This window comes from Fundulus heteroclitus, chromosome 21 (genome assembly GCF_011125445.2).
Source record: "Fundulus heteroclitus isolate FHET01 chromosome 21, MU-UCD_Fhet_4.1, whole genome shotgun sequence".
NCBI classification, from domain to species: Eukaryota; Metazoa; Chordata; class Actinopteri; order Cyprinodontiformes; family Fundulidae; genus Fundulus; species Fundulus heteroclitus.
Window position 1 is genome coordinate 5,597,830 of NC_046381.1, and position 14,494 is coordinate 5,612,323.

Consider the following 14,494-nt stretch of genomic DNA (forward strand, 5'->3'; position numbering starts at 1 on the left):
CGAAAACATGGTTTCCGCCAACAAAAGCCTTCAGAGCCGTTCTCTGATGTTCTTTTAATGAAACAATATTAAGTAGATTGGACAACACGGAAGAAATAGCAGCATCAATGCTAACGCTTGCTTCCTCGACGAGCCACCATTGCTATCAAAACAGTCTCACGTCACGGCCGCGTCTCCACTACGTCACATCTATGAAACTCCAGCCCTGCGTCCTGATTGGCCAGACCATAAAATTGGTTGGAGAAATCACTTTCTACCGGCGATGTCCCAGATGTATGTGAGTGGAGCTAGGCGGAGCAACATACAGCTGGCTTTTGTCAGGTTAGGGCATTTTATGCTGTTGCTTAATGTCTTATTTTTAGATAAAGAACACAAACACTGAATTCAAACTCAACCCTTTATTCAACCAACTTTATCAAAACTGCAAGGATTTACTCTTTGAAGGGGGCGGAGCTTGGGATGTGGATCATTCCTGGGTCTACGTTGTGATTGGTTAGGAGGATATAATGACTGTGATATTAACCTACATGATAGGCTAAAATGCAAGAGGAAGAAAAACTGTTCTATTGAACTTTTTATTGACCATTTTTTTTCTATCAACGATATATGTTTATCGATCGATATATATTGTTATTGAAATATCGTCCAGCAATACTAACGCTAATGAAACATGGTATATAGGGTGGCTGCACTTTGGACGCTTTGGTTCTACTAGCTCAGAACACACATCTGCTGCCTGTATTTGCATTTGGTTCTCCCGGCCCGGTAAACAGACGGATTGCTGCGATACGATTTAGATCGTTTGGAGTTTTCTTTGTGTAAAAAGGAAACCAAATCAAAAAAGGGAAAAAAAAAAAGTCACAAGTTGAACTCTTCAACCTACTCAGACTACAGGTGTTTAACACATTTATGTGCTCTTGTTTCTCAAAAAAGGGGGAACCGCACTCAGGAAGACACACACAAAAAAAGAGAGGTTCAGAAATGTCTGGAATTCTGCAACATGATGTTCGAATAAAACTTCCCAGACCTGTTGAAGGAACCCCCCCGGCACAGATCCACTGACAGTACGGATAGAAGAGAAGAAGAATATTCCCCCATCTGCCAGGCTGTAATAAGATTACAAGACGGACGTGTTTAAGTTCTGGCCAAGTGCTGGACGAGCTATTTACTGATCTTCTAGCTCCAGAACACTGAAGGGTAAACTACAACCACGATCTCAGAGTGGATATTTTGTCTGCGGAGGAGCTCTCCCTACACCTTACAGTCTGTTACTCTACTTTTGGCTTCCTTTACCTATTTGATGTCTGTAACTTAGACGTTTTCTTCTGTTGCTGTGAATAATAAGTCAAAGTGTGTTCTCAAGACTATCCCTGCAAAGTAATTAATTTCCCTTCAAACCGTTTTAAAACGCTCCATCTAAAAAAGGTATGAAAACAGTACAAAACGACAAGAAATGTTTGCCTCAATTTGTCCATCACTTCATCTGAAATGAACTCCATTGTGGAACCTCTCCCCATATTAAAATTAAAATAAATTGCATGGTGTTGTTTGGACAGCTAGTGGTGCTTACGAAATTCCACGTGTCAATGTTTTACAATATATTTATCACGAGCCACCAGGCGTCTCAAAGTCATTACCAGCCATTCTTGCATTGCTTCGGTGTGGAGAGCTGTGAGAGCTGAACAAGACTAGTGATAGTCTGTGACAAACACAGTGTTCGCATTGTATTTTCCAAAGTGTGAGAACCTTTATGGGGTTAGACCTTAAAAGGGAGGCCATTTAATTGTCCTGCTGGGAAATCAGGCTAGCATTTATTTCTGAAACCTGATGTTCTTTAGCCATAAAACTAAAAACAATTGGCAAGGTTTTAACCAATGGTGAAACAATAAAGATTAAAATAACATGGAACAAATATAATGATCAAATGGATTAAAAAAAGGAAAGTTTCATGTATATAGCACCAATTTACGACACGTCATATGAAGGCTCTTTACAAAGTCAGTTCCAGACAAACCAGACATATTGATGAAAAAGTTTTCTATCTCAGGAAACCCAGTAGGAGTCTCACTATAAAATAAACACATGCAATAGCGAAGAAGAGATGTAGTGAATAAATAAATACACCCCTGATTAAGTGAGTCAATAATTTATAACATCCATAAATAATTAAATCAGTCACAATGTAGTATAATTATCTATAGTTATTTAATTATTAGTTTTGTGCCCCCTGTGCTGCAGTGTACCACGAAATAATTTAAGCTGTGGAACATCCAATATTATTCTACATCGTATTGGTTAAACCTGCACAAATAGTCCACTTCTATCAAACATATATCGGCTGATGACCGCCTGACGCTTGTGACCATGAAATAACCTGATAAATATTCAAACTACAGGAGATGTTTGTAAATAAATTAGTTATCTGAATTTAACATTTTCCTAAACACTTAATTAAAATTAGAAATATATAATACATATTAAATAATATATCCCTTAGGATCTCCATAGGTGCCAATCATTTTTTTAAATAAATTGTTTTTTTTTTTATGTGAAAATGTAACTACTTATATGTTTATTTTTTAGATTAATAGAACATGGATCAGGAATTAAATTCCTGGATTCTTGATATTTCACTGTTATTTCAAGCCCCCTGCCCCACCAAAGGAAAACGGCCATTGTTTTTATTGTTATTTACCTCTTGCTGCTGAATAATATTCCTTTGCTTTGTGTAATTTAGTCTCAAGGTTTAAGAGGACCAGAAGTGTCCCTGGAGCACCTCTGCTGCAGCTTTTCAGTCCACCTTCTTCCTCCAGAAGAGACGCAAGGTGGCGCTGACCAAAAACACATCATCCCTGTGGACACCCACACAAGCTGCTTGAAGGGGTGAGATAATGAAAAGTTTGGTTTAACCTTGCCCTGAATACGACAAGTTTATCCAGAAGTCCCTTCTTAGAACGCCTCAGCAGGGCAGATGGCGGCTCAGCGAAAGGCCATAAGGTCCAGCTCAACCTGACGCCATTAAAAATTCCTTCATCGTGTCAGGAAGGACACACAAAGGGGAAGTTTGGACACGGCGCAAGCTCGTTAACCCCGACTAAATGAGTCGGTAATTGGTTCAACGCGGCGGAAAGTGACTGTATCGTGGATTCCCACTCAGCTGAGTAGCACTGAACCAGCTACGAGCTCACACCGGTTCCCTTTAACTAGGATCAGGTCGGACCAGACCAACGGTGGTCAGCTGGGAGGGTTCAAAAGGACAGGTCTGAGCGATGGGCCGACAGCTGCAGGGCCCTAAAGGGAAAACAGGCCACAGTGCAAAAAAAAAAAGACGAAGGACAAAACAAACTAAAAGGCAAAAAAAAAAACAAGCAGAGCAATGTTCTAAAGAGAAAAAAACAATTAAGAAATGACATTTATCACCTTTAGGAAACCGAGACACGTCTCCAAGCAGAGGAAAATGAAACCTGAATGAATTTTACAAGGAAAACAGCCCAAAACAGGGTCAACACTAATCCACACACGGATATAATAAAGCTTTGTAATAGCACTAAGCAGAGAAATGCTTTGTAGATGCAAACACTTGCACAGCTCTCTCTGGATTCACCAATGCGCCGATCAATGAGAAAGTCCAAGGAACTCCAAGGAAGATGTGCAGATTTCTTCAAGTAGGGGAAGTCTTTAAGGGCACTGCTCAAATTAATGTATGTAAGACTATGTCTAAAAGGTAAGTTCACGCTGAAAAGGTGCGTTCAGAAGCAAATTAACGGTCAGTGTTGCTAACGGTGCATATTGGGCGAACAGAGAGAAAAAAAAGTGTAGAGCGAAGCAAAACTGCAAATGGGAACGATGGAGACGCGTCTGGGGCAAAGCGACATTTCACTCAAGTTCAACAATCTGTATTTTCCTGTCGATTTGCGTCGCGTTAAAGGAGCTATAAGTAATACTGACACCTTTTTCCTGTGGGGATGCTCGGCTGCCAATGTTACTCAGGGTTTCCATGATCGAGGCGCATTGCCACGCCAAAATAAAAGCTGCCACAGCTTCAGAATGAAGTTCTTTTTTACTATATGGTAAAAAAAATAAAAATAAAATAAAGTCAAGCATATGAGATTTATTTAACCCACACCTATAATTGTGCACTTATATTAACCATAATCAGAGTTTGAGTTTAATTTAAATATCATGACAAAATAAAATGTACTTTATTTGAAAAAGCAACACCTCCTGCTCCTTCTTGTCTGGCCCCGCTGGACCCAGGAGGGAAGGACCACTAGACACGACAGTCCAGTGTTGCCCATTTACCATCTTTGTTGCTACATTTAGCGACTTTTCAGACCCTAGCAACTTTTTTTGTCAGCTTTTTCTGCGTTAATGGCGACTTTATCGAAAGCACCAGTCTGCTATAGATGTAGCAGCAAGAGCTGCCATGAGGGTTCCCATTTCCCTCAGCGCCGTCTCACAGGCACAGCACAGCTGCTGCTGCCTCGTCATGTAAATGCAGTTTTTAAAGCCGTCTTTTTTTTTTTGTCTTTGAAACTGTTCCACTAAAAACAATTCCCTGAATTTTATTTTCCTATATTTTAATATGTAAAGCACTTTGCATCGTCTCTGTACTGAAATGTGCTATACAAATAAATTTGCCTTGCCTTGAATTTGATTCGCACACAGCTTCAGTCGCTTATTCGCCTCGTTCGCTTTGTGTGCCTCTGACATCTATTTGTTACAGTTTGTTTTGTGCAGCGTGGATTCAGGCAATGTTTTAAAATTCAGAAATAATTTGGTAAAAAGGTAATTTTTAAGTTCCAAAGACAATTAATCGCTATTTTAATAACTTTTTTTATTGTCTTGGCAAAAGCTGTCCTACAGCCTCGGTCACAAATGTATGAACAAATATGCAAATTATATGATGACGTCATCCCACCACAGCTTTACAAAACCCTGGAGGAAACCCCGTTACTGACGCATCACACAATGCGGCTTGAACTATGAAGATGGAGGAATACCCCCCCAAATTCTTCTACTTCATATTAAAAGCTACATGTCACACCTGGTTTGGTTGGATAAAGTTTTTCCACAACTCAAAATAGGACATTTAACCAACCTAATCTTGATCTTATGTAGAGCTGAGAAGCTCCAGCTACGGATCTGTAAACATAGAAATCAGACCTGCACCATTGCCATGCTGACACGGTAATACAGAAACTTCAGAGGTTCCACAATTTTTCTGCTCAAACTAGGGAAACCGTCCTGCTGCTTCAGCAAAGAGCCATGCCCCAAAATCTCATGATCTTTCTGGTTACCACATCACATTTCCATTTCCCCATTCCGCCGCCTTACTAGTTGCCACCTGACAACAAACAGTGATTCCACGTGAGACAAAACGCACTGATATTTTACACTCGAATTTTAAAAAAGACAGTCAGGGACGACACCGGGGCACCAAAGTCCTGCAATCACAAGCTAAAAACTGATTGAAAAAGCCCTAAATTCTTTAGCCTTAGCTAAATTTAGCTTATTGAGTAAGTTATTCTTACACAATAAGCTAAATTCTAGGATTTAGTGATGGAAAAACTCGTGACATAGCTATAGCTAGCAACCTGGAACAATTAAAGCCGTTTTAGAGAAAAATCACTCTGAGATCATAAGGCGCCCTGATCGGTAATCTGCAGGTCAACTAACGAGAATTAAAATAAATGTATCAAAATAACAAACAAAAAAATTAAAGAAACATAATTTTTCCATCTAAGAAACACATCATTCTTTGAACCACCTTCGGTGTTTAATTTTTAAAAATCCAATACAGGTTAGCGGTACATGCCATAAAGCAGAAATATGGATAATCCAGCACTTCTTTAACTTTCTGTTGAACTCAAAACACTTTTTAATAAAGAACAGAAGAACATTTTTTTATCTTTTACATTTATATGGTAGAATAAAAAAATGTATTGATCAAAATCTTTAAATAAAGAAGAAAAATGAAAAAAAAAAAATAGGCAAATGGGACGACGCAAGGAAGAAAAGAAGGACAGACAGAAGGGAGGTAGGACACAAAGGAGACAAGGGAGGAGAGACGAGGAGGGAAGAACACTGCAAAAACAGATCTAAAAATAAGTAAAATGTTCTTAAAATTTGTGTTTTTGCCATAGATTTGAGCAGGTATATAATATCTGCCAATGTAATGAGTATTTTGACCCCTAAGATAAGATAATTAGAGATGAATTGTTCCTATTTTAAGTGCAAAAATCTTATTCCATTGGCAAATCATCTTATTTATCTGCTCAAATCGGGGACAGATACACTCATTTTAAGAAAATCTGACTTATTTTTAGTTCCGTATTTACAGTGAAAGTAAGGAGAAAAAGGAAGGGAAGGCCGAAAAATATAAAAAGGGAGGAAGAACGAGCCAGGAGGGACCAGAGGAAGGAAGGACAGAAACAGGAAAGCCAGAACGTGCTAAGAACACGTTGCATGTTTACGGTGAAGAGGCCGCTTAAAAAAAAATGGAGCGGCCTTCCTCTGTGATTCATGACAAACGTTCTGCTCTCAGTATGAACACGAGTCCTCGGTTTGTGCTGCCAACACAGCCAGGTGGCCCACTTTGCATGCGGTCCGTCCGTCCGTCTTTGTCGTAGAGGTCAAAACACGCACCGTAAAAAGCACGAAGCACACACGGCTGGGAGATCAGAACATCCCTGTGTTCTACAGCCAGGCGTGGGCTCGGCCGTCCCCGTTATCAAACCGCTTTCCTGACAAAGACAGAAGGCATCTGCACCGAGCCGAGCAGGAAACGTAAGTGTGACCGGCCTGTGTGTCATACGGCCGTCACAAACACACAAACACGCAGGTCTGTAAACCGTCTCTGGGTCAAAATTAAATCACCGCAGCCGCCTGAGAAGGCGCGGCACAGGTGCACTGCAAAAACAGATCTAAAAATAAATAAAACGTTCTTAAAGTTAGTGTATTTGTCCTTGATTTGAGCAGGTAAATAAGATTATCTGCCAATGGAATGAGTATTTTGACCCCTAAAATAAGATAATTAGATATTCTGCACTTGAAATAAGATGAAGGAGATGAGTTGTTCCCATTTTAAGTGCAAAAATCTTGTTCCATTGGCAAATCGTCTTATTTACCTGCTCAAATCAAGGACAAATACACTAATTTGAAGAACATTTTATTTTTTTTAAGTTTTGTTTTTGCATGCGCCTCTTTCACTGCAAAAACAAATCTAAAAATAAATAAAACGTTCTTAAAGTTAGTGTATTTGTCCTTGATTTGAGCAGGTAAATAAGATTATTTGCCAATGTAAATAATATTTTGACCCCTAAAAAAAGATAATTAGACATCCTGCACTTAAAATAAGATGATGGAGATGAGTTCTTCCTATTTTAAGAGCAAAAATCTCGTTCCATTGGCAAATCATCTTATTTACCTGCTCAAATCAAGGATAAATACATTCATTTGAAGACCATTTTACTTATTTTAAGTTCTGTTTTTGCACGCGCCTCCTTCACTGCAAAAACAAATCTAAAAATAAGTAAAATGTTCTTAAAGTAAGTGTATTTGTCCTTGATTTGAGCAGGTAAATAAGATTATTTGCCAATGGAATAAGTATTTTGACCCCTAAAAAAAGATAATTAGACATCCTGCACTTGAAAGACGTTGATGGAGTTGAGTTGTTCCTATTTTAAGTGCAAAAATCTTATTCCATTGGCAAATCATCTTATTTACCTGCTCAAATCAAGGACAAATACATTCATTTTAAGACCATTTTACTTATTTTATGTTGCGTTTTTGCAGTGTTTAGGGTTGCAGTGTGAGCTGCCACAGCGAACACGGCCTCCACGACAGGAAAGCCAGAGCGGCAGAGGAAGGGACGGGAACACCGGGGAGGGAGGAGCGCCCGCTGCAAGCCGAGACATGCAGGTCTGCGCCGGGTTTCAGTCTGCAGAGCGAGCCGTTAGGACCGACGGAGTGAGGCGGCTTCTTTTTCTTTTTCTTTTTAAATGCATCAAAAAGTTGGGAGCTAAACTTGCATGATTTTTTTTTTTCTCCTCCTCCTCCTTCTTCTTCTTCTTCTTCTTCTGGCCCATTTTTCAGCTCCGACTGCGGCTCTCAGGGGGGGCCGGATCAGGGTTTCTATTCCTGGACCAAAACCAAAGCGACATTTACAGAAACGAAACCCGGCGTCTGGCTCTCCGTACCAACGCTAAATAAAGAACGAACTATTACAGAACACCAAGAACCTTAGTTTAGTCAATTATTTAAAGAGATGTGTCGGCTTTAGGGTGACGGCGCCGCAGCGTTTATCGCTTTATGGTGTCTTACTTCCCTGTAGCTGTCCAAAAGAGCAGCCGGCCCTCGCCACGCGGGCCCTCTGGACGTCAGCTGCGTTTTGTTTTCAGTTCAAACAAAAATCAGCTTTCCTACATTATTTAGACCTTGGAACCAAGACGGTTCACTTTCTGTCTCCTGAGCTCTTTATTCGTACGTTTTTGGCTCATTATTCCATCAGAAGGCCTTAAACCTGACTAACTTTGAATTATCTACAGATTTCTATTTAAAAATGTCCAGTCTCTCCTGTCTTTCCCGTTTTGAAGAGTAGCTATGAGAAAACTGCAAAAAGGGAACTAAAAGTAAGTTAACTTTTCTTGAAATGAGTGTCTTTGCCCTTGATTTGAGCAGCTAAATGAGATTATCAACCAATGGAATAAGATTATTGGATTTAAAATGGGAACAACTCATCTCCATCATCTTATTTTGAGTAAATCTATCCAATTATCTTATTTTAGGGGTAAAAATACTCATTCCCTTGGCAGATCGTCTTATTTACCTGCTTAAATCAAGAACAAATACACTCATTTCAGGAAAGTTTTACTTACTTTTAGTTCCCTTTTTGCAGTGATGCTCTGATGAACTGAGAAATGGAAAGTATGAACAAAAAATCCTTCACTTATATTTGATTTTAAATTGGTTCAAGTCATTATTTCGTAGGTTTTTTCTAAAAGAACAGAAAATTGTTTCGTTTCTACAAGGGACTGAAATTAAAAGTCAGGTTCTTTTTCGTGTTTGTGTGAAATTAAAAGGTACTGCAATAAAGTATTAATTTATTTTAAGGATTTTTACACATTTGTGAAATAAAAATTATTTTAACCCTCTGAATACAAATGCACCTTTAAAAAGGGTGAGATTTCCCTTTTTACAATTTGTGTGTGAGATTACTGTAATGAAGAGATGAATTTATTTAATATTTTTTAACTTTAAAACATACGGAAAATGGGGCTGGGTGATATCACTTAAAAATAAAATCTCAGATTTTATTGCGATTAATCGATTTTCTTCCCTTTTGTTTTATTAAAAACAAATTGCTGAAATAATTTTTCTCGTCTGAATTTGAACTGCAACTTATTACGAGTTTTAAAAACATGCTTTTAAAACAAGATGGCAGGCCCCGCTATAGTAAAACAATGAAAATATAAAATGTTTGCTGCTAGCTGTATTACACATCTAAGAACAGGCTTCACCTGTATAACTCCACACCAACTTAAAAAAGAAGTAAATGAATGAATTAAAATGCCTTATCCTGGGGTAAAAAGGTTTCCTATTTGGAGTATTTTTGACAATTTAGTTTTTCTAAAAATCTATTCAACACTGCATGCTATTACCAAAACTGTTTCTCCTTTTGGGAAATGATATAGTGCTTAGGGCTGGAAGATAATTCAATAACGATATATATCGATCAAAAGACGTATATCGACAATAGAAAAAAAGTGGTCAATAAAAAGTTTAGTAGAATAACATTTTTCCCTTCCTTTTGCATTCTAGACTATAATGTAGGTTAATATTTGCAGTCATTACATGCTCCCAACCAATCACAACGCAGAGCAAGGAACCAAGCTCCGCCCCCTTCAAAGAGTTCAGAGAGCACGTTCTTTTTTCTTTTTTAAAAACTTGCAGTTTTGGTAAAAAGTTTGTTAAATAAAGGGTTGAGTTCGAATTCAGTGTTTGTGTGTCTGTATCTAGAAACAGGTCGCTAAGCAACAGCATAAAATGGTCAGGGCCGCATTTAATTTATAAGTTTTGAATTTTTTGATAATTATCGATATGATTTATATTTTACTGATATGCTATTTTTCCATATCGTCCAGCCCTAATAGTGCTTAGTTTTAAGAAAGCCCAGAAAAGTGCATATGCAAAAAAAACAACTTGATTTTCCTAAATTAAATCTTCAGGATTTGCAAATTCGAATTAAACAATAAAGAAATCGCAAAAAGGACCAAACTCTCTCATTCTTATTGAAAGCCACCCTTTTCAGGACTTTGTGAAGAACTTTAAAAACAACAGGAGGTTTTTGCAGATCTTACAAGCAACTTTGACATTTTGAAACTTTCAGCACTCTAGTCAGAAGGGGGAAAAAAAATTGCAAATATGTGGGAAATCCGCAGATTATTTGCACAAGATAACACCCCGCCTCCCTCCCGCCCGGTTATAAACAGTAAGCATGGCAGTTAATAAGGAGTCACGACAGACTCAATTCTCCCACGGTCGTGTCGTAATGGGGAGAAATACAGATTGCAGCGTCTCGGTTTCATGTTACAGTCAGCTGTGGTGATTCCACAACTAGGAAGCCTCCCACGTTAAGCTCCTGGGCAGCAAGTTACTCTGCCGTACGACAGACGGTGTTGTCCTAACAGAGCTGTCCTGGAAGCCGTGGATTGGGCACAAAGGGCTAAAAAAAAAAAAAAAAAAGCACACGGTTTGAGAACGAGGAAGGAAACTAAATTACAGGGAGTCCTTGGGGAGTACCGCTGGAATGGACACACCCTCTGTAGCTGATATGTTGGGTTCCTGTTTGGAGAGAAAATCCCAACGCAGCACCAAAGGGCAGCCGGCCGACTGTTTAGGTAGATTAGAAAGAAATGTGCGGGATCAACATTAAAATGCCTTCAAAGAAAACGTGAATTCAGATATTTTTTCTTCCCCCCCCCACAAGAACAGCAGCTGGTGTTGGCGTGGATAAACGAAGGAAGAAAAGAGCTTTTATTGACCAACTTGAAACGTTTTTACATTCCTTCCTGTGTCACGCAAGCCAAGCTGAAACCCTGACAAAGTCAACCCAGATTCCTTAAATTTCCCCACCTGTCAACTAATAAAAGCCAAATCAACAGCAACTCCTATACCACAATAACAAAGTGGCCTCCCCCCTCTGGGTTGGGGAACATCTCAGTGTCTTGATTTCCCCCCCCCCCCCCGGTGATGACAGGACGGAGCGGTAGATGGACCGATGGATCTGGCCTACATCTGCCGTAATGCGGCCGCTGCTCTGGTCTGTTACGATGAAAGAGCCGAGAAACATCAAAGCCCTCAATGTCTACGTAGCAACGCTAAGCTACGACAACGAGGATCGGGACCGAAAGAACGAGATCCAGGATACATGTAGGGCGCCTTAGAGATGGGGCGCAGGGAGAGCTCAAAGTAGAGCCGCTGCTTTTCAGCATCGAAGGGAGGAGAACCTCAAAGCATTAAAGATTTGGCCGTCAGTTGCTGGTTTAAGGCTAACAGCTAACCGTCCGCTAGCCTCATTACGGTCACTAGTTACCGGGTCCTCACCAGGATGTTTTTTCAGCTTAACGGGGGAAGGCTTGCGGCGACAAGGTGGGGGGGTCCTGGTCTGTTGTTTTCGCTGTTCCGGTATGCTTTCTTGCAGCGGAGCGTTGCGTAGCGCAGCTCGAAGAGGGTTGTTCGTCAAGCTAATAACGGCTAGCGTTAGCTTATGTTGCCCGAGAGGTTTATAGCTGCACTGATGCACGTTCAAGACCTTTTTTCTGCTCTCAGACATCCGTACAATAATGTTCCCGTGTGGTACTGACCGTCATTAAAAATTAGCGTCACGGTCTAATTTCAGTATCATTTTGAAAACCGTAACAACCCGTTACGCTGAAACACGCTAGCAAGAACCCCGAGTTAGACTTAAGGCTCCTACATACAAAGGGGGAGTACGCCATACACAAAATATCAAGCTTATTTTAATGAATCCTGTAATTAAAATGTATCGTGCGATTAATTGATTCATTGCTTATTGTGACACGCCTCACTGACAGGTGTGCGGCGGGTGCCTGCTGGAGAAGAAACGTCTCTAGGCGCTCACCTAGCTAATCAAACATGCTAACGTCCATTCCCCCACTTCGTCTCACTGGCAGAAAGTGTGGGAATAAAAATTTGTCACAAGAAATGTAGGCATTTAGTACGACTATGAATCGACTACGAAGGGTAAAACGTCAGCGGACCGTTGGAACAGCTCGCAGTACGCCGGAGTAGGTTGGCACCTCAAGACAGACTTTCTTGTAATTCAGCTGTATTTACAATGTACATCTGAGCGAAATTTTGTGGCAAGGCCCCGAGTAAAAACATACTAGAGAAAAGAGAAACGTGATAGATATCAGCTTTTGTCATTTCTCAGGAATGTAGCAGTAAACCAAAAAAAAAAAATACATTTTATATGTACAGACGTTATGTGTAAGACAATATGAACAGTGCAAGCATGTCTAGCAGTAGGACGTACTGCAACTGTACCGGTAAAAAAAAAAAAGAAAAGTCATCTGAAGTAGGGCTGGACGATAATTCAATAACTATGTATCGATCGATAGAGCTATATCGGTGATAGAAAAAAAAGATCAATAAAAAAACTGTTTACCTTCCTTTTGCATTCTAGCCTATCATGTGGATTAATATTACAATCATTACATCCTCCCAACCAATCACAACACAGACCCAGGAACACTCCGACACCAAGCTCCGCCCCCTTCAAAGAGTTCAGACATCCTTTTTTAAAAACTTGGGAGTTTTGGTAAAAAAGTTAGTTGAATAAAGGGTTGAGTTTGAATTCAGTGTTTGCTTGTTCTTTATCTAAAAATGGGTTGCTAATTAACAGCATTAAATGACCAGGGCTGCACTTAAAATGTATGTTTATGAATTTGATGATAATTATCGATATCGATCAATATGATTTGTATTTTATCGATATGCTTTTTTCCCCTACATATCGTCCAACCATAATCTGAAGGACCAACTTGATTTAACAAAAAAATTACCAATTAAAAGCAAAAATACCAATAGCTATTCTCATAGGCTGCCTTCTGTGATGTCACCAGAAACATGTGCTAGAGGAATCTCGTCCTTTGGGAGGGTAGCCCATATATCTTGATTAAAGGGGTCGATTTCCAACAAAACAGCAAAACAATTTCAAGAAGCGGCCTCGACATATTGATCCAGGCGTGACAAAGCAAGTTTGACCGACCTCACAGAAAACTCTGATAAGTATCTTTAAGTGCACATAAAAAAATAATGCCGCAACAACCAAGGTCCAGCAAGGCAGACATTATCACACCCCTACAGTAATGGGCTCCCTGTGGAGACTTTAGCTGTTTTTGTGGTATTAAATGGTGTGTTTAATGACCCTAAAGAGCTGACATGCAGGCTCGTCGTTTTGCTGACGACGAAAATAAATGTAACCACAACTACTAGACACAACAACTGTAATAATATCCTTTAAAAAAAATAAAAATGTCTGTAACGTATTGCTGAAAAAAAACTAATGGGTTCAATCATCAATGGGGAGAGCGGTAGTTCTATGACTTAGAAGAAAAAAAAAAAAAAAAAAAAAAGTAGACACACCCTGTGTTTAAGCTGACAATATTTTATCTAGATCACAATAACTTAAACGTCCCACGGTTCCAAATGCACCATCGTTACATTCCTTATTGGAACTCGAGGCTTTTCTACACGAATTTGCTCTTAGGAGTAGTTTCTGTATCCACATTTCCTGTCCCGACAACCTCGCAGCCCGCTGAGCGAAGAGGAGAAAAGTGTTGGCGTAATACATTAAACAGAATTAAACTTTTATTTACCTGGACATAATTGCTCTCGCAGTAGTCGGCGACTCTCGTCAGGTTTTGGTAACTCTCCACAAGCGCTCTCTTCCCGGCCGGAATCTCTTCCTCCAACAACATTTGTAGCTCTGCCATCTTACATCTCTCCCAGCAGAGCCTCCCTTCCCTCTCTCTGCCTTCCCTCTGATTGAAGCAACCAGCAGCCCACAGCTCAGACTCGGAGGAAAAAAAAAGAAAAAGAAACCGTCCTGCTCCGCCTGCTATTGTGGGATTCCTGGCCCCGATTTGGCGTAAACTCAAGTCGAAGATCGTCTGTACAAAGACAGAGGTGCCACTCAGGCGTAAAGAAAAAAAAGTTAAGGGTCCGTTTATATATATATATATATATATATATATATATATATATATATATATATATATATATATATATTTCATATATATATATATATATATATATATATATATATATATATATATATATATATATATATATATATAACTTTTTTTGTTTGTTTTGTTTTTTTTGCAAATTAGTTAACTCCTCGGAAACTATTTATTGAAAATATGTAAAGAGATGGTTTTCGTTTTAAAATATAAAACTTTAAACT

General features: G+C 39.3%; 1 protein-coding gene across 12 annotated transcripts in view; it reads right to left on the reverse strand.

The window, feature by feature from the left end:
* abi1a (abl-interactor 1a) overlaps nucleotides 1-14,170 on the reverse strand; it is an 80,767-nt gene extending 66,597 nt beyond the window's left edge. For 4 of the 12 annotated variants that reach the window (XM_036125580.1, XM_036125578.1, XM_036125581.1 and 1 more), the window contains exon 1: nucleotides 13,905-14,170. In XM_036125580.1, the coding sequence (XP_035981473.1) occupies nucleotides 13,905-14,021 (117 nt within the window). In that variant the 5' untranslated portion in view covers nucleotides 14,022-14,170. The remainder of the gene's footprint in view (nucleotides 1-13,904) is intronic. The other 8 variants (XM_036125586.1, XM_036125583.1, XM_036125589.1 and 5 more) reach the window with 4 other exon arrangements.
* Nucleotides 14,171-14,494: the final 324 nt, after the last annotated feature.